Source organism: Anomaloglossus baeobatrachus, chromosome 6, assembly GCF_048569485.1.
Source record: "Anomaloglossus baeobatrachus isolate aAnoBae1 chromosome 6, aAnoBae1.hap1, whole genome shotgun sequence".
Classification (NCBI taxonomy): domain Eukaryota; kingdom Metazoa; phylum Chordata; class Amphibia; order Anura; family Aromobatidae; genus Anomaloglossus; species Anomaloglossus baeobatrachus.
In genome coordinates, this window is record NC_134358.1 from 571194333 (window position 1) to 571213563 (window position 19231).

Below are 19231 nucleotides of genomic sequence, written 5' to 3' on the forward strand. Positions count from 1 at the left end.
TTTCACTTCCAAAAGCTCAATGTGGACAAAACTGAAGTCCTCCTCTCTCCTCCATCTCACCCAACTCCCATTCCCGATCTCTCCATCACAATAAATGGCGTCATGTTCTACCTTGTACCTGAAGCCGCTGCCTCAGAGTAACCCTCTACTCGGCCTTGTCCTTTACACCGCACATCCATGCTCTTACCACCTCCTGTAGCCTTTAGCTCAAAAATATTTTCAGAATCCGTCCTTCCCTTAACCCTGAATCTGCTAAAATGCTAGTTCATGCCCACAACAGTCACCTTGATTAATGTAATATCCTCCTCTATAGCGGGATTTACACGCTACAACAAATCTAACGATGTGTCAGCGGGGTCACATCGTAAGTGACGCACATCCGGCATCGTTAGTGTTGTTGTAGCGTGTGACAGCGATGTGCGATTGAACAGAAAACCGTTCATCGCATACACATCGTTCATTTCCTTAAAATTGCACGTAGGGTTGTTCAATTTTCCCGAGGTACCACACATCGCTGTGTGTGACACCCCGGGAACGATGAAGAGATCTTACCCACATCCCGCGGCAATGCGGAAGGAAGGAGGTGGGCGGGATGTTTACGTCCCGCTTATCTCCACCCCTCCGCTTCTATTGGCTGGCTGCCGTGTGACGTCGCTGTGACGCCGAACGTCCCTCCTACTCCAGGAAGTGGATGTTCGCCGCCCACAGCGAGGTCGTATGGAAGGTAAGTACGTGTGACGGCAAATAATCGTTTGTGCGACACGGTCAACAAATTGAACGTGCCGCACATACGATGGGGGCGGGTCACATCGCATATGATATCGTATGTGATATCGTAAGGTGTAAAGCAGGCTTATGGCTTTCCTGCTAACACTCTCGCACCTCTCCTGTATATCCTTAACTCTGCTGCCCCACTAAGGCCGGATTCACACATCCGGCGTTTTGCCGGATGCGGCGCTCTCCCGTACAGTTAATAGAGTACAATGACAGCGCAACAAGCGCCGGTCACATGCTGTCATGTGACCGGCGCATGTGACCCGGAAGTTACAGCGCTGTCATTGTACTGTATTAATTGTACGGGAGAGCGCCGCATCCGGCAAAACGGCAAAAAGCTGGATGTGTGAAACCGGCCTAATCCACCACTCTCCTTGCTACTCCTCCGCTTCACCCCTTTGCAAATCCATGCATTGGCTCCCAATTCTCCAATTTATCCAATTCAAGCTACAAACATAGACCTCCACAGCCGTCCGTAATGTGTCTCCTCCATATACCTCTGAACTAATCAAGAGTTATCTGCTCTCTCCTCCAAGCCACATATCCAGCCCTTTCTACCTCCTGCTGACTCCAACTCAACAATATTTCCCGGATCTGTACATTCCTTGACCAAGAATCTACAAAAACACTAATGCATGCCCTCATCGTCTCCTGCCTCAACTGTGACAACCTCCTGGTCTGTGGCCTCCCTTCTAACACTCTCGCACCCCTACAATCTATCCCAAACTCTGCTGCTCGACTAATCCACCTGTCTCCCTGGTACTCCCCAGCCTCTCCCTTCTGATAATCTCTTAACTGGCTTCCCATTGCCCAAAGACGGAGTTTCAAAACACTGACCAGGACATAGAAAGCCACCCGCAACCTGTCTCCTCCATGCATCTGTGACCTAGTTTCCCGGTACTTATCTGCACATCATCTCCGATTCTCACAAGATCTCCTTCTCTCCTGCCATCTTATCTCCTCTTCCCACAATCACATAAGGTGATGGATGAGGTGCAGGAGAAATCTTATCTCTGCCCCAAGACATTAGACTCTCACCTCCCATGGAAACTGTCAAAAGGAACCTGAAGACCTACCCCTTCTGACAAGCCTACAACTTGCAGTAACTCTCAGTCCGCTATACTGCTGCACGACCATCTCTACCCTCACCTACTGTATCCTCGCCCATCCCCTGTAGACTGTGAGCCCCTTCCGTCAGCGTTCTCTCTCCTTCTGTACCAGTCTGTGCCTTGATTTGTGCAATTATTGTACTTGTCTACGTATGTCCCCATGGAATAAATGGCACTAGAATAATAAATAATAATAATATTTATTATCTGAACAAGGGACTCTCTGGCCCTGAACTGTCCGGTGAATGAGGAGAACGTGACTCTTCTCTGCTTTATATAGTGGTGACTCCTCACCGGGGCGGTTACCTGCAGGATCCTCCTCTGTGCACCGATCACCACCACCAACATCACTTTCTTCTCTCTCCATTATGGCTGCGAAAATAAGATTCTTCAGATCTTTACCCGGATTTCAGAGCTGTGAAAGCAAGAATGGAAACGTCACCGACAAAAGGAGCCATCACCGACAAAATCAACTGTCCCCTGGAATGTTCTAGATGACCAGAGATCAGTAGAAAGCCTCCATCGCTCTCCGGACACAATGACTTTAGTAAAACCCTGCATTACCCATAATATAATAATTCCGGAGCGTCTTTCCGTATAGCTCTGTGCTGTACTCTTCTTCCAACAGATGATTACTATGATGTGTAAGGCCTCATTCGCGCACTGCATCTTTTACTGCGTTTTGGGGGGGGGGTGTTTAAGTTTGTGGTCACAAATGATACACTCAATGCATGCATTTTCTTCCCCTAGCAGAGTCTATGAGATTTCTATTTTGCTGTCCGCACAGTACATCTTTATTAGGCTGTGTTTTTGAAGACGCAGCATGTCAATTATTTTTGCGTTTTGCCTCTGCGTTTCGGAGGACTAGCAGATCAATCCCCCGTTGACTCGGGATCGGAGGGGGATTGATCCCTAGTATCTGTCCAGATGCCGGTCCCCATATAAAGTCTATGGGGACCAGAATATGGCCCAATGGGGTAGTAGCAACTGCTTCATACTTACTGATTCACCGGGGCGGCTGCCACAGAAGCGGCTCATTAATTTCCCGGGCCACTCATTACCTTCAATGAATATTTATTGCTTCCCACACCCACCAGCCTCTGTGATTGGTTGCAGTCAAACGAGCCCCCATGCTGAGTTACAGCGTGTCTGATGCTTCCAATCACAGACGCCAGTGTGCGGGTCTGTGTCGTAAAATAAATTTAAAAATTGGCGTAGGAGCCCCCATATTATGATATCCATCATAGATAAAGCACGACAGCTGGGCGCTGGTATTCTCAGGCTGGGGATAACTATGGTTATTAGACACCCCCAGCTTAAAAATTATCAGCCTGCAGCCGCCCGAAATTGCCACTTCCATTAGATATGACAGTTCCAACACTTTACCCGGCTCTTCCAGATTGCCCTGGTACTGTGGCAATCAGGGTAATAACGAGTTAATGGCAGCCTACAGCTGCCACTAAGCCCTAGATTAGTAATAGGAGGTGACTATGAGACCCACCTGATCACTAATCAGTAAGTGAAAAGAAATAAACACAAACAACAAAATAATCCTTTATTTGGAATAAAAGACAAAAAACACCCTCTTTCACCACTTTATTAACCCCCAAAACACCCCTGCAGGTCTGATATAATCCACACGAGGTCCCACCACGCTTCTAGCACTGCTACATCTGAAGCTCCTAGCGAGCACCATAGAGCATGACTGCCCGCTCTGAGGTTCAAGAAGAGACTGAGCAGTTAGCCAAGGCCACAGCTGGAGTCCTCATCATGGGATTTCGTGTGGATTATGTCGGGACCTGCAGGGGTGTTTTGGGGGTTAATAAAGTGGTGAAAGAGGGGTTTTTTTGTCTTTTATTCTAAATAAAGGATTATTTTTTTGTTTGTGTTTATTTCTTTTCACTTACAGATTAGGCATGGAGGGGTTTTCCTAGAAGTCGCCCAACCCTAATCTAGGGCTTAGTGGCAGCTGTGAACTGCCATTAACTCCTTATTACTCCAATTGCAACCAGACCAGGGCAACGGAAATAGCCGGGTACAGTGCCGTAATTGGCATTCTAGTGGAGGTGCCACTTCTGGGGTGGCTGCGGGCTGCTATTGTTACCATGGCCCTTCCCACCATAATAATATCAGCCCCCATTTGTCTGCTGTACCTTGACTGTTTTTAGAAAAATTAGTGGTCCTACGTCATTTTTTATTTGAAAAAGAAAAATCAAATAATTAAAAAGAAAAGCGTGGTATCCCCTCTATTTTATTTTTCCTAACCAGCCAAGGTACAGCAGACAAATGAGGGTTGCCCCCGGCAGCTGATGCTGTTCCTATGCTGGATATAAAGTTTGGGGGGGTACCCCATGTAAATTTCTTTACCCAAAAAATAATTTTAAAAAACAGCTGGCCAAGCTAACTATCACTCTATAGCTATTCTGTTATTTCTTTCTTATTATCTATTCTATATCTTCTTTCTTTCTATTTTTTCTATCTATCCATTCTAGCTATCAAGTACTCTATCATATTACATTTTGTTTCTCCTTTAAAAAACGCATAAACAAAAACGCGGCGAAATGTAAGGGATTTTTCGGGCCACAAGCTGCCTTTTCTGTGACTACAGGAAATGAGATGCAGCATGCGCACAAACCCTAACAAGGTCGGAGTCCGTTTCTGCACTGACCAATCAGCTGTCAATGTTGTTATAGGGACGCTCTCATTTGAAAGCGAAAGGAAACGCCCAGTAGATAATATATTCCTAAATTTCTAAAGGGCAAAACAAAAGAAAGATGGGCACAATGCAGAGAAGGATCCTCCAGAAAGGCTTCATTATCGTGAATGCAAGTATTTAGTAATAACAGATGTATCCCCTAGGCTCGGCTCTTACCTCTGGGGGGGGGGGGGGAACGACTCTGCCCTTATTCCCCCTCTAGGCTCGGCCTCTGCCCTTACCTATCCCTCTAGGCTCGGCCTCTGCCCTTACCTCCCCTTCTAGGCTCGACCCTTACCACCCCTCTTTGCCACTGCCTCCCTCTAGGCTCCGCCTCTGCCCTTAGTCCCCCTCCCTCTAGGCTCCGCCTCTGCCCTTAGTCCCCCTCCCTCTAGGCTCCGCCTCTGCCCTTAGTCCCCCTCCCTCTAGGCTCCGCCTCTGCCCTTAGTCCCCCTCCCTCTAGGCTCTGCCTCTGCCCTTAGTCCCCCTCCCTCTAGGCTCCGCCTCTGCCCTTAGTCCCCCCCTCTAGGCTCCGTCTCTGCTCTTAGTACCCCCCCTCTAGGCTCCACCTCTGCTCTTAGTACCCCCCCTCTAGGCTCCACCTCTGCTCTTATTTCCCCTGTAGACATGGCCTCCGCTCTTATTCCCCCTCTAAGCTCGGCCTCCGCCCTTTCCCCCCTCTAGGCTCGGCCTCTGCTCTTTTTCATGTTACATATTTTATTTTAATATATTTGTGTCACGAACAGCCGGGGGGGGGTCACTCAGAAATCCCCCGTGCTGTCTACCAGTACGTCACAATCGGGGGGGTAACAAGTGGGAGTCACACCTCTCCTTTATACCTCCCGACCGACAGAGCACGTGATGCGCTCTCTAGCGCCCCTCTTATAGTCAGGCCAATTATGGAATTGCCCGACAATAAGCAAGGAGGCCGCTATTCTACTTATGCCAATTATTGAAGGGTCCCCGGTGAAAGTAGGGTATATATTCCCCCGACCTCCGCGGGCGGAATATATAAAATCTCCACGAATCTCACTGGCCGCCCCACAATGATCCTTGGCACAACTCGCTGCCACCAACCGCTTCACGGTAACTATTAGCCGAACACACAGACGTGGGATTCAAGATCGAGATAACAGAACAGCCCAAGATTAATTATATAATTTAATCAGCCTAAAGCACACTAGAAACTACAATATATACAATAGGGAATCTACAGAATATACATAGGTCAGAGAACAGTTACACGCAAGATATGGATTACAAACAGGTATACTATTCAATCAGTTACCTTGTGCGTCTGGCCACAGGGGGGCGCTGTACACCAGGTTTCTAGGATCTTTCCCACAGATGTTTCCTACACGTGACCCCTGGCGAAAGAACACTGGGAAATGGCCGAACTGTGCTTATCAACCTTGTGGAATCCCTGTCCCCTCCTACCTTCGTGACCTCAGAGGGAAGCACTGCCACTCCCCCTGCTTTGAGTCAGAATAGTATCCAAAAAGGGATTTTTGGCCATAACTTGGCCTGGGAACGTCGTAGGCGGACGCCAATGCTCTCATCGTGACAGTTATGAATTTAGCTGCAGAATGAGAGGACTCATGGCTTGTCTGCCAGTTCCCCACCAGCCGATATCACGCCTGGGGTATTTCCCTAGGTCCCATTTCCCTACAAAATATGTGCTAGCATCGTCCGCATGCGGGGACACCATTTTTATGCCTGCCATATTTATAGGAAATATGGCTCACGAGATATTAACCATATCTTACCGGAGCCTTTCTGTCTGGATACTTCCAAGCTTGCTAAGTAGATAGCAGCCCCTGTTACAGGGTCACGGCAGGGGGTCATCCTGAGAGGACAACTAATCTCCATATCAGAGGAGATTGCCTCTGCTGTGTGAATGAGATGTGACACTTTCCCAGATGTTAGATATCTGAGAGGTAGAAGGGAGGGGGCGCTACCACGGAGTGAGGAGAGGATTATGACTGGAATTCATAATTCCTCTTCATAGCCCAGGATTTTCCTCACAATTTGTATCAGGCGCGACTGCTGATGAGTCTATAGCAACTTGAGCACCAATTATCATGGTTTTATGGGGTTACGTCACCAGTATAAAATGGTGCATCGTGATTAGATACGGGAAATATCGCCCCACCGCACAAATATCACTGAGATCCCGTACGAGTCACTATAAAGCGGTGGTCACTGGGATTATGGATTCCAGACCCTCAGGATCATAAACCCGTGGTTATCCGACCAGTATAAAACTAAGGACATATTAATGTGATGCTAGTCTTAGGAGACTGTGGATCGCACTGGACATTCAGCATCAGAGGAATTCTGATCTCCGCAGCGTGATGAGTACAGTGCAGTCAGCGGATTGGTGCGAGGAGCGAGGCGCGATATACGCAGGCGCTATGGGGTCTCGTGTATTAGGACGCAGTTATTTAGTAGTTGTACCGGGCAGACCCGTGATGCTGGTGGAGAAGCCGGAGTTACATTATATCATTAATGGAACGTGTTTTATTGTAAATAATCCACATACAGTATATACACAGACATGTCCTCCTCCCCACATACAGTATATACAGAAGAGTCCTCCTCCCCCACATATACAGTATATACACAGACATGTCCTCCTCCCCCCCACATACAGTATATACAGAAGAGTCCTCCTCCCCCACATATACAGTATATACACAGACATTTCCTCCTCCCCCACATACAGTATATACACAGACACGTCCTCCTCCCCACATACACAGTATATACAGACGAGTCCTCCTCCCCCACATATAGTATATACACAGACATGTCCTCCTCCCCCACATATACAGTATATACACAGACATGTCCTCCTCCCCCACATACAGTATATACAGACGAGTCCTCCTCCCCACATATACAGTATATACACAGACATTTCCTCCTCCCCCACATACAGTATATACACAGACACGTCCTCCTCCCCACATACACAGTATATACAGACGAGTCCTCCTCCCCCACATATAGTATATACACAGACATGTCCTCCTCCCCCACATACAGTATATATACACAGACATGTCCTCCTCCCCCACATACAGTATATACAGACGAGTCCTCCTCCCCACATACACAGTATATACCCAGACATGTCCTCCTCCCCACATATAGTATATACACAGACAAGTCCTCTTCCCCACATATACAGTATATACACAGACAAGTCCTCCTCCCCACATATACAGTATATACACAGACAAGTCCTCCTCCCCACATATACAGTATATACACAGACAAGTCCTCCTCCCCCACATACAGTATATACACAGACAAGTCCTCTTCCCCACATATACAGTATATACACAGACAAGTCCTCCTCCCCCACATACAGTATATACACAGACAAGTCCTCCTCCCCCATATACAGTATATACACAGACAAGTTCTCCTCCCCACATATACAGTATATACACAGACAAGTCCTCTTCCCCACATATACAGTATATACACAGACAAGTCCTCTTCCCCACATATACAGTATATACACAGACAAGTCCTCCTCCCCCACATACAGTATATACACAGACAAGTCCTCCTCCCCCACATACAGTATATACACAGACATGTCCTCCTCCCCCACATACAGTATATACACAGACATGTCCTCCTGCCCCCTATATACAGTATATACACAGACAAGTCCTCCTGCCCCCCATATACAGTATATACACAGACAAGTCCTCCTCCTCCAAATACAGTATATACACAGACAAGTCCTCCTCCTCCCCATATACAGTATATACACAGACAGGTCCTCCTGCCCCCCATATACAGTATACACACAGACAGGTCCTCCTGCCCCCCATATACAGTATATACACAGACAGGTCCTCCTGCCCCCCATATACAGTATATACACAGACAAGTCCTCCTCCTCACATACAGTATATACACAGACAAGTCCTCCTCCCCCATATACAGTATATACACAGACAAGTCCTCCTGCCCCCATATACAGTATATACACAGACAGGTCCTCCTGCCCCCATATACAGTATATACACAGACAGGTCCTCCTGCCCCCATATACAGTATATACACAGACAAGTCCTCACCCCCCATATACAGTATATACACAGACAAGTCCTCACCCCCCATATACAGTATATACACAGACAGGTCCTCTTCCCCCACATACAGTATATACACAGACAAGTCCTCCTCCTCCCCACATACAGTATATACACAGACAAGTCCTCCTCCTCCCCACATACAGTATATAAACAGACAAGTCCTCCTCCTCCCCACATACAGTATATACACAGACAAGTCCTCCTCCTCCCCACATACAGTATATACACAGACAAGTCCTCCTCCTCCCCACATACAGTATATACACAGACAAGTCCTCCTCCTCCCCACATACAGTATATACACAGACAAGTCCTCCTCCTCCCCACATACAGTATATACACAGACAAGTCCTCCTCCCCACATACAGTATATACACAGACAAGTCCTCCTCCCCACATACAGTATATACACAGACAAGTCCTCCTCCCCACATACAGTATATACACAGACAAGTCCTCCTCCCCCCCACATACAGTATATACACAGACAAGTCCTCCTCCCCCACATATACACAGACAGGTCCTCCTCCTCCTCACATATACAGTATATACACAGACAAGTCGTCCTCCTCCCCACATACAGTATATACACAGACAAGTCCTCACCCCCCATATACAGTATATACACAGACAAGTCCTCTTCCCCCACATACAGTATATACAGACAAGTCCTCCTCCTCCCCACATACAGTATATACACAGACAAGTCCTCCTCCTCCCCACATACAGTATATACACAGACAAGTCCTCCTCCTCCCCACATACAGTATATACACAGACAAGTCCTCCTCCTCCCCACATACAGTATATACACAGACAAGTCCTCCTCCCCCCCCACATACAGTATATACACAGACAAGTCCTCCTCCCCCACATATACACAGACAGGTCCTCCTCCTCCTCACATATACAGTATATACACAGACAAGTCGTCCTCCTCCCCACATATACAGTATATACACAGACAAGTCCTCACCCCCCATATACAGTATATACACAGACAAGTCCTCACCCCCCATATACAGTATATACACAGACAAGTCCTCACCCCCCATATACAGTATATACACAGACAGGTCCTCTTCCCCCACATACAGTATATACACAGACAAGTCCTCACCCCCCATATACAGTATATACACAGACAGGTCCTCTTCCCCCACATACAGTATATACACAGACACGTCCTCTTCCTCCCCACATACAGTATATACACAGACAAGTCCTCCTCCTCCCCACATATACAGTATATACACAGACAAGTCCTCCTCCTCCCCACATATACAGTATATACACAGACAAGTCCTCACCCCCCATATACAGTATATACACAGACAAGTCCTCACCCCCCATATACAGTATATACACAGACAAGTCCTCCTCCTCCCCACATATACAGTATATACACAGACAAGTCCTCACCCCCCATATACAGTATATACACAGACAAGTCCTCACCCCCCATATACAGTATATACACAGACAAGTCCTCACCCCCCATATACAGTATATACACAGACAGGTCCTCTTCCCCCACATACAGTATATACACAGACAAGTCCTCCTCCTCCCCACATACAGTATATACACAGACAAGTCCTCACCCCCCATATACAGTATATACACAGACAGGTCCTCTTCCCCCACATACAGTATATACACAGACAAGTCCTCCTCCTCCCCACATATACAGTATATACACACAGACAAGTCCTCCTGCCCCATATACAGTATATACACAGACAAGTCCTCCTGCCCCATATACAGTATATACACACAGACAAGTCCTCCTGCCCCATATACAGTATATACACAGACAAGTCCTCCTGCCCCATATACAGTATATACACACAGACAAGTCCTCCTGCCCCATATACAGTATATACACACAGACAAGTCATCCTGCCCCATATACAGTATATACACACAGACAAGTCCTCCTCCCCCACATATACAGTATATACACACAGACAAGTCCTCCTGCCCCATATACAGTATATACACACAGACAAGTCCTCCTGCCCCATATACAGTATATACACACAGACAAGTCCTCCTGCCCCATATACAGTATATACACAGACAAGTCCCTCCACATATAATATAGCAGAATTCTCTTCCTACCTCACCTTTTAGTTGCCCACATGGCCGTAGTGGCGGCAACAGCAGATAAAGAAGGGGAGGATGAAGGCTTCCGTACTTCCCAGGATGCTGTGGGCGGTTCTTGCTCAGTTTTGGTTATCTCTGGACTGGAGCTTTTCCCGAGTGATGACGTCTCTGAAAGGGGAGGGGCTTTCTCCAGTGCAGACTGATACCACTGCGCAGGCGTGTGTTGAGTTAGAGAGGCGAGGAAATAAGATGAAGGGACCGGAGCTGCGCCTGCGTGATGACGTCTTTGAAAGGGGATGGACTTTCTCCGGTGCAGACTGTTACCAGTGCGCAGGCGTGTGCTAGAGAGGAGAGGAGGTGAGATTATGGGACCGGAGCTGCGCCTGCGTGATGACGTCAGATGTGATGTGGCTGCAGGGTGCGTGTATTTATGTATATAAATACACGCCCCCTGTAATATATAATATGTAATATAACATATGTATGTGTGTGTCTTGGTCTGTGTATATGTATATATGTGTGTGTGACTGTGTGTGATTGACTGTGTGTGACTGACTGTGACTGACTGACTGTGTGTGACTGTGACTGTGTGACTGACTGACTGTGACTGTGTGTAACTGACTGTGACTGTGTGTAACTGACTGTGACTGTGTGTGACTGACTGTGTGTGACTGACTGACTGTGTGTGACTGTGTGTGACTGACTGACTGTGTGTGACTGACTGTGCGTGACTGACTGTGCGTGAATGTGTGACTGACTGTGACTGTGTGTAACTGACTGTGACTGTGTGACTGTGTGTGACTGACTGACTGTGTGTGACTGACTGCGTGACTGACTGTGACTGTGCGTGACTGACTGTGCGTGAATGTGTGACTGACTGTGTGTGACTGACTGTGTGTGACTGTGTATGACTGACTGTGCGTGACTGACTGTGCGTGACTGACTGTGCGTGACTGACTGTGCGTGAATGTGTGACTGACTGTGCGTGACTGACTGTGCGTGACTGTGTGTGACTGTGTGTGACTGACTGTGCGTGACTGACTGTGCGTGAATGTGTGACTGACTGTGTGTGACTGTGTGTGACTGACTGCGTGAATGTGTGACTGACTGTGTGTGACTGTGTGACTGACTGCGTGAATGTGTGACTGACTGTGTGTGACTGTGTGACTGACTGTGCGTGAATGTGTGACTGACTGTGTGTGACTTTGTGTGACTGTGTGTGACTGACTGTGCGTGAATGTGTGAATGACTGTGTGTGTGAATGACTCTGTGTGTGAATGTGGCGCCCTTGAGGCTCAGATCGCCACAGGGTACTGCACTCCACTTAGGGTGTACAGTGGAACCTCGGTTTAAGAGTAACCCATTTTGCGAGCATTTCGCTATATGAGGAAACCTTGCTGTAAATTTGTAACTCAGTTTACGAGCAAATACTCACTGCACACACTTCCGGTTCCGTACTTGAACCGCGCTCTGACCCGCTCTTGCAGTCCGCACAAGCACACACACACATTATGCTCACCTTACCTTCCATTCCATCGCCGGCCTCCTGGTTCTTGTAGTTCGCCGCTATAGGATGTGTATCGGGTAACCATCACGACGATGGAGGAACTTCCGCTGTCAGCCGCTACTCAAAGGCAACGCGCTGGCCAATCTGAAGCACGCAGCTCCTGCCTTTGACGTCGGCGCTCTGGCAGCAGAAGTTCCGGCATCGATCGCGATGGTTACCCAATACACATCCTGTACCGGCGAATTACAAGAACCAGGAGGCCGGCGATGGAACAGAAGGTAAGGTGAGCATAGTGTGTGTGTGTGTGTGTGTGTGTGTGTGTGTGTGCGCGCGCGCTTGTGCATGTTTTTGCATGTGTGGAATGGCACAATAGGGGACCAGGATGGGACATTGAACAAGTTGTGGAACGAATTGTCTGAGCTTGCATTGTTTCCTATGGGAAATCTTGCTTTGCTAGACGAGTAACTTGGTTTACAAGCACAGTCCCAGAACAGATTGTTCTCGTAAACCAAGGTGACACTGTAGTACTGATCGTGGATCCAGTGAAGGTCGGCGCCGGTTTCACCATACACAACCACATACACACATAGGCTGGCCTCTTCCCCACGGGGGACTGGGCTAGGGTCGGGTACCAAAGTGGTCGTCTACAGTGTGGCATTTACAAGATGTCCTCACAACTGGGGCCCCAATCCACTAGCTTAGGACCTGTGAGAGGGACGGTGCGGCCACCAGGAGGAGTCAGGAGCCACACGCAGTATTTTCAGGGAGTGCTCCAGCAGGAGTGACAGTGAGTGGACGTCTTTCCCGGTAGCTTCTGTGAGACATAGGAGTTTAACGGTCACTGTGTAGGATACTGTGTCAGTTCCCCCGGGACCAGCGCAGTTCAGGGTGCAGCACCAGTGGTGTAATTCCACGTTGCATCACCAGATTCTGCTGGACGAGAGGTTCTACGCTTCTCTGACCACAAGTTTCCAGAGCCAAGTGGTACCAGGATTCCATTGCCTAGATCACGGTCAGACTCAAGGGGATCCACACCACTGGCATAGGGAATAGTACTCTACCTAGTACGGAAGGGACTCTAAGTGCTTCAAGCCACAGGGTCCCGCACTACAAAGCGCAGTGAGGAAGTGCCCATGGACTACCGTACCGGTATTGACCTCCCGTCCAGAGCCCATAACGGCAGTGACCAGTGTTACTGTGGCTAGCTACTGAAGCTGTGAGTAAACTACACCTTGAACCCGCAGAGACTGCATCAGCTTATCCTTACCGGCGTCGCCGTCCCACGCTCCGGCGCTCCCAAGGGACCGCCATCTAACCGTCATCCACCCGGGGCCCGCTCCGCCTGTGGGGAGTGACACCATCCCGGCTGCCATAACACCTGCCCCAGCGAGGAATTCTGCAGCAGCGGCTACCCCCTGCCTCATACCACAGGTGGCGTCACGACAAACTTTGCCCAATTACCCCGCTTTCCCCACCGTTTACTGCACGCCTCGGGGCAACGGAACCGGGCGGGCCACCCGTGACATGACCTGACCCGAAAAGGCCCGGCAACGAGTAGGTTAACCGCCTGCCCCGTGGGGCGCTGCATGTACAGTTAGGTCCAGAAATATTTGGACAGTGACACAATTTTGGCGAGTTGGGCTCTGCATGCCACCACATTGGATTTGAAATGAAACCTCTACAACAGAATTCAAGTGCAGATTGTAACGTTTAATTTGAAGGTTTGAACAAAAATATCTGATAGAAATTGTAGGAATTGTCACATTTCTTTACAAACACTCCACATTTTAGGAGGTCAAAAGTAATTGGACAAATAAACCAAACCCAAACAAAATATTTTTATTTTCAATATTTTGTTGCGAATCCTTTGGAGGCAATCACTGCCTTAAGTCTGGAACCCATGGACATCACCAAACGCTGGGTTTCCTCCTTCTTAATGCTTTGCCAGGCCTTTACAGCCGCAGCCTTCAGGTCTTGCTTGTTTGTGGGTCTTTCCGTCTTAAGTCTGGATTTGAGCAAGTGAAATGCATGCTCAATTGGGTTAAGATCTGGTGATTGACTTGGCCATTGCAGAAGGTTCCACTTTTTTGCACTCATGAACTCCTGGGTAGCTTTGGCTGTATGCTTGGGGTCATTGTCCATCTGTACTATGAAGCGCCGTCCGATCAACTTTGCGGCATTTGGCTGAATCTGGGCTGAAAGTATATCCCGGTACACTTCAGAATTCATCCGGCTACTCTTGTCTGCTGTTATGTCATCAATAAACACAAGTGACCCAGTGCCATTGAAAACCATGCATGCCCATGCCATCACGTTGCCTCCACCATGTTTTACAGAGGATGTGGTGTGCCTTGGATCATGTGCCGTTCCCTTTCTTTTCCACACTTTTTTCTTCCCATCATTCTGGTACAGGTTGATCTTTGTCTCATCTGTCCATAGAATACTTTTCCAGAACTGAGCTGGCTTCATGAGGTGTTTTTCAGCAAATGTAACTCTGGCCTGTCTATTTTTGGAATTGATGAATGGTTTGCATCTAGATGTGAACCCTTTGCATTTACTTTCATGGAGTCTTCTCTTTACTGGTGACTTAGAGACAGATACACCTACTTCACTGAGAGTGTTCTGGACTTCAGTTGATGTTGTGAACGGGTTCTTCTTCCCAAAGAAAGTATGCGGCGATCATCCACCACTGTTGTCATCCGTGGACGCCCAGGCCTTTTTGAGTTCCCAAGCTCACCAGTCAATTCCTTTTTTCTCAGAATGTACCCGACTGTTGATTTTGCTACTCCAAGCATGTCTGCTATCTCTCTGATGGATTTTTTCTTTTTTTTCAGCCTGAGGATGTTCTGCTTCACCTCAATTGAGAGTTCCTTAGACCGCATGTTGTCTGGTCACAGCAACAGCTTCCAAATGCAAAACCACACACCTGTAATCAACCCCAGACCTTTTAACTACTTCATTGATTACAGGTTAATGAGGGAGACGCCTTCAGAGTTAATTGCAGCCCTTAGAGTCCCTTGTCCAATTACTTTTGGTCCCTTGAAAAAGAGGAGGCTATGCATTACAGAGCTATGATTCCTAAACCCTTTCTCCGATTTGGATGTGAAAACTCTCATATTGCAGCTGGGAGTGTGCACTTTCAGCCCATATTATATATATAATTGTATTTCTGAACATGTTTTTGTAAACAGCTAAAATAACAAAACTTGTGTCACTGTCCAAATATTTCTGGACCTAACTGTATGCTCTCAGAACACGGCGACAAAAAAATAATTTATATAAAGTCTTATTTTTGGTTTGTAAAAGCAGAAAACCCGCTATAAGTCTGGTATCACTAGAATTGTACTGACCCCAAAAGTAAATCGCTTTTTTACCACACGGGGCACAGAAAACACAAACAATAAGGGAATTGCTGGATTTGTTTATTCGCATCAGAAAAATCTGAATAAACAACAAAGAATAAATGTAAAAACCTTAAAATGGCCCCAAAAAATCTTCTATGTCACAGATATTATGAGCTCTGTGCTCCAAAAATACAAACGTTAGCGCTCTGAGAATATGGAGGCAGGAACACAAATGTTATAAAAAAGCAAAATATAAAGCCCCGATATAAATCTGTAACCGCTGGAATCGCTCCGAGCCGCAGAATAAAGCCACAAATCACTTCCACCGCACGGAGAACCGCGCAAAGATAAAAACTGCCCTTGTGCTGCTTTCTCTATGTTCATTCTTCCTCCCAAGTAAGGCTCAGATGACATTTATCCTGCGCTCTCCGCCGGGTGCTTATGTGAAATTTCAGTGTAAATTCCAAAAAACGCGATTCAGACTAAACCCCCGACGGAGCCGTTCACTATAATGAGGCAGATGGAGGCACTTTGGACTTTGTCCGGTCTTTTAGGCGACTTTTTACAGCACAAGTGTGGACAACCATAGATGGAAACCACGGAACAGACACCAGTCCAAAGTGTCTCCACCTGCTTGATTATACTCAGGGGTTTTGTCGGGGGTTTAGTCTGAACGTTTGTGGAATTTTGTAGATAGGGGGTTATGTGGTGGCTTATAGGTCCACCATCAGGGCATTACTGCCATTACTGGTGTATGGGGCCCGATGAGCAGAAGCAAAGAGGGGGATCTGGACTGGGTGAAACACTGCGGAGCCTGCGCTAAGGCTGCACAAATGAATCACTGTATAAACAGCCTGGCAGACTGCATGGCATGCTGGGACCCGGTCAGGGGCGTAACGATCGTAGTCACACAGATTGTGACTGGTGCAGGGCTGCTGGAGGCACGCCATCTCCCACCCCTACTTCAACTGGATGTGTGTCCGAGGTGGTCCTGTGGTTTGATGAGACTAAGATAAATTTATTTAGTTCCCATGGTATGAAGCGTCTGTGGCGGCAACCAGGTGAGGACAACAAGACAAGTGTGTCCTGCCTACAGTCAGACATGGTGGTGGAGGGTCATGGTTTCGGGCTTTATGAGTGCTGCCAGCTGTAGGGAGCTACAGTTAATTGAGAGAACCATGAATGCCAACATGTCCTGTGACACTGAAGCTGAGCAGAATCCACTCCCTTCATATTCCAACATAACGACCCCACACACTTCCTAGACCACTACTGCCTCGCTAAAGAATCTGAGTGTAAAGGTGCTGGACCGGCCGAGCCTCTCCAGACCTAAAGCCTATGGAGCATCTGTGGGGCCTTCTCAAAGGAAGGTGGAGGAGCGCAAGGTCTCTACATCCACCGGCTCCGTGATGTCGTCATGAAGGATTGAAGATGATCCAGCGGCTCCTGTGAAGCTCTAGTGATGTCCAGGCCCTAGAGAGGTAAGGAAGTGCTGGAAAATAATGGTGGCCACACAAAATATTCATACTAAGGGCACAATTTGGCCATTTTCAATTAGGGGTGTAAGCACTTTTGTTGTCAGCTGTTTAGACAGTAATGGCTGTGTGTTGAGTTATTTAGAGGACACCAAATGTACACTGTTCTACAAGCTGCACACTGACACTGCACATTGTATCAAAGTGTCAGATCTTCAGTGTTCTCTCATGAAATGCTATAATAAAATGTTTACTAAAAATGTGAGAAGTGTACTTACTTTTGTGGAAGGGGCCCAGGATAAGTGACATTAGTACAGGATGTGTGATATTGCTACATAATGAAGGGGGAGGGGGGGGGGCTACAAGGTCCTGTACATCTGAGGGCCAGACTGGCCATTGGGCAATTCTGGCATTTGCTAGAAGCCGCTCCCTGCTGTGGGTTGCTCACACTGTTGAAGGCCCTTTAATGTTGTGAGTGTGATAGGACTGGAGCAGCTCAGGAGAAGGAGGCGCGTCCTGGACGCCTCTCTTTATCATGTAGCGGTAGCAGCAGGGAGACAGACCTCTCTGGCTCCAGTAGTGGACAGCAGTCGGCAGTCAAGAAGAAGGGCCTGAGTGAGTGGAAGCTTCAGCTGCTCTTCTTTCAATGGCTGGTGAAGCTCCATCGCATACCTCCCAACCGTCCTGGATACAGCGGGACTCTCACGCTTTTGAGCCTTTGATCCCGAGTCCCGCCCGTGAGCCTGTGTATCCCGTGGCTCCGCCCACCCACTGTAGCCCCGCCTCGCTGTTTCTCCCTTGTATTCGTTACAGTGTCGAGCACGCACCTTGAAACTCCTGTGACTGCTGCTGAGGTATAAATCACCCCCTGCAGCAGAGCCGACATCCCCAGACCCTGCACCAGAGCCCCCCCCCTGCAGCAGAGCCCCCCCCTGCAGCAGAGCCCCCCCCAACCCACCTGCAGCAGAGCGGACATCCCCAGCCCCGGAGCCTGCGCTTCTCTGCAGCTGTTCTCTCTGATTCCCCGTGTGTGGCTTCTCACTGCTGCAGACACACGGGGAATCAGGAAGCTGAGGAGAAGACCGTGCAACCAGCACTTCTCTCTCCTGCAGATAGCACTGGCCAGTAATAACCTATGCAGAGTCACATCTGCCCATGCTTCTATTAGCTTACCGATCAGTGGTCTCCTGCCTGTGGAGCTGCTGGGTCCTAGCTACCCAACAGGTTCAGCTCTGCTTTATCCTGGCTCCCCTACCAGTTAAAGGGAACCTGTCAGCAGAAATTTCGCAATAACACTAAAAGCTTCCCCTTCTGCAGCTCCTGGGCTGCTTCTAGAAAGGTTCCTGTTGTTATTGTGCTCCCTTTGAAACCTAAAAAAATACTTTATAAAGTCTTACCTTTTTGTATGCAAATGTGTTTTTATGGTCACGGGGGCGGGCTCTCTTGCGTCCATTATTCCCCCTCCTGCCGCTGTACGCCATGCCCCATTGCTCATTTATATACACAAGGACACCTTCCTCATGTAACGCAGTGCTCCTGAAGTTTTGCGCATGCCCAGTGCCACTCTTGCGGGACTGAGCACTGTGCAAAGTGTGAATGCTTTTGAGGTGATTGCGCAGGTGTGAGATTATGGGCGGGGCAGTGATTGTCATCAGCAGCGTCATCCAAGTACCCGCCCATAATCTCGTGCCCGCGCTTTTCCCTCTGACTCCACTGTTATGCGCAAGCGCTGGACATATGAACCATGTTACCTATTACCGCGGGCACGAGATTATGGGCGGGTACTTGGATGACGCTGCTGATGACAATCACAGCGCCGCCCATAATCTCGCGCCCATGGTAATAGGTAACATGGTTCATATGGCCAGCACTTGCGCATAACAGTGGAGTCAGAGGGAAAAGCGCGGGCACGAGATTATGGGCGGGTACTTGGATGACGCTGCTGATGACAATCACAGCGCCGCCCATAATCTCGCACCTGCGCAATCACCTCAAAAGCGTTCACACTTTGCACAGTGCTCAGTCCCGCGAGTGTGCCACTGGGCATGGACGAGACTTCGGCAGGACAGTTACATTAGGAAGGTGTCCTTGTGTATGTAA

General features: G+C 48.3%; 1 protein-coding gene across 1 annotated transcript in view; it reads right to left on the reverse strand.

Annotated features, from left to right (window-relative positions):
- Window positions 1–19231, reverse strand: part of LOC142243709 (uncharacterized) — a 329550-nt gene that overhangs the window by 142960 nt on the left and 167359 nt on the right. The window contains exon 2 of the mRNA XM_075315886.1: window positions 2178–2298. Within this exon, the coding sequence (XP_075172001.1) occupies window positions 2178–2250 (73 nt within the window). The 5' untranslated portion in view covers window positions 2251–2298. The remainder of the gene's footprint in view (window positions 1–2177; window positions 2299–19231) is intronic.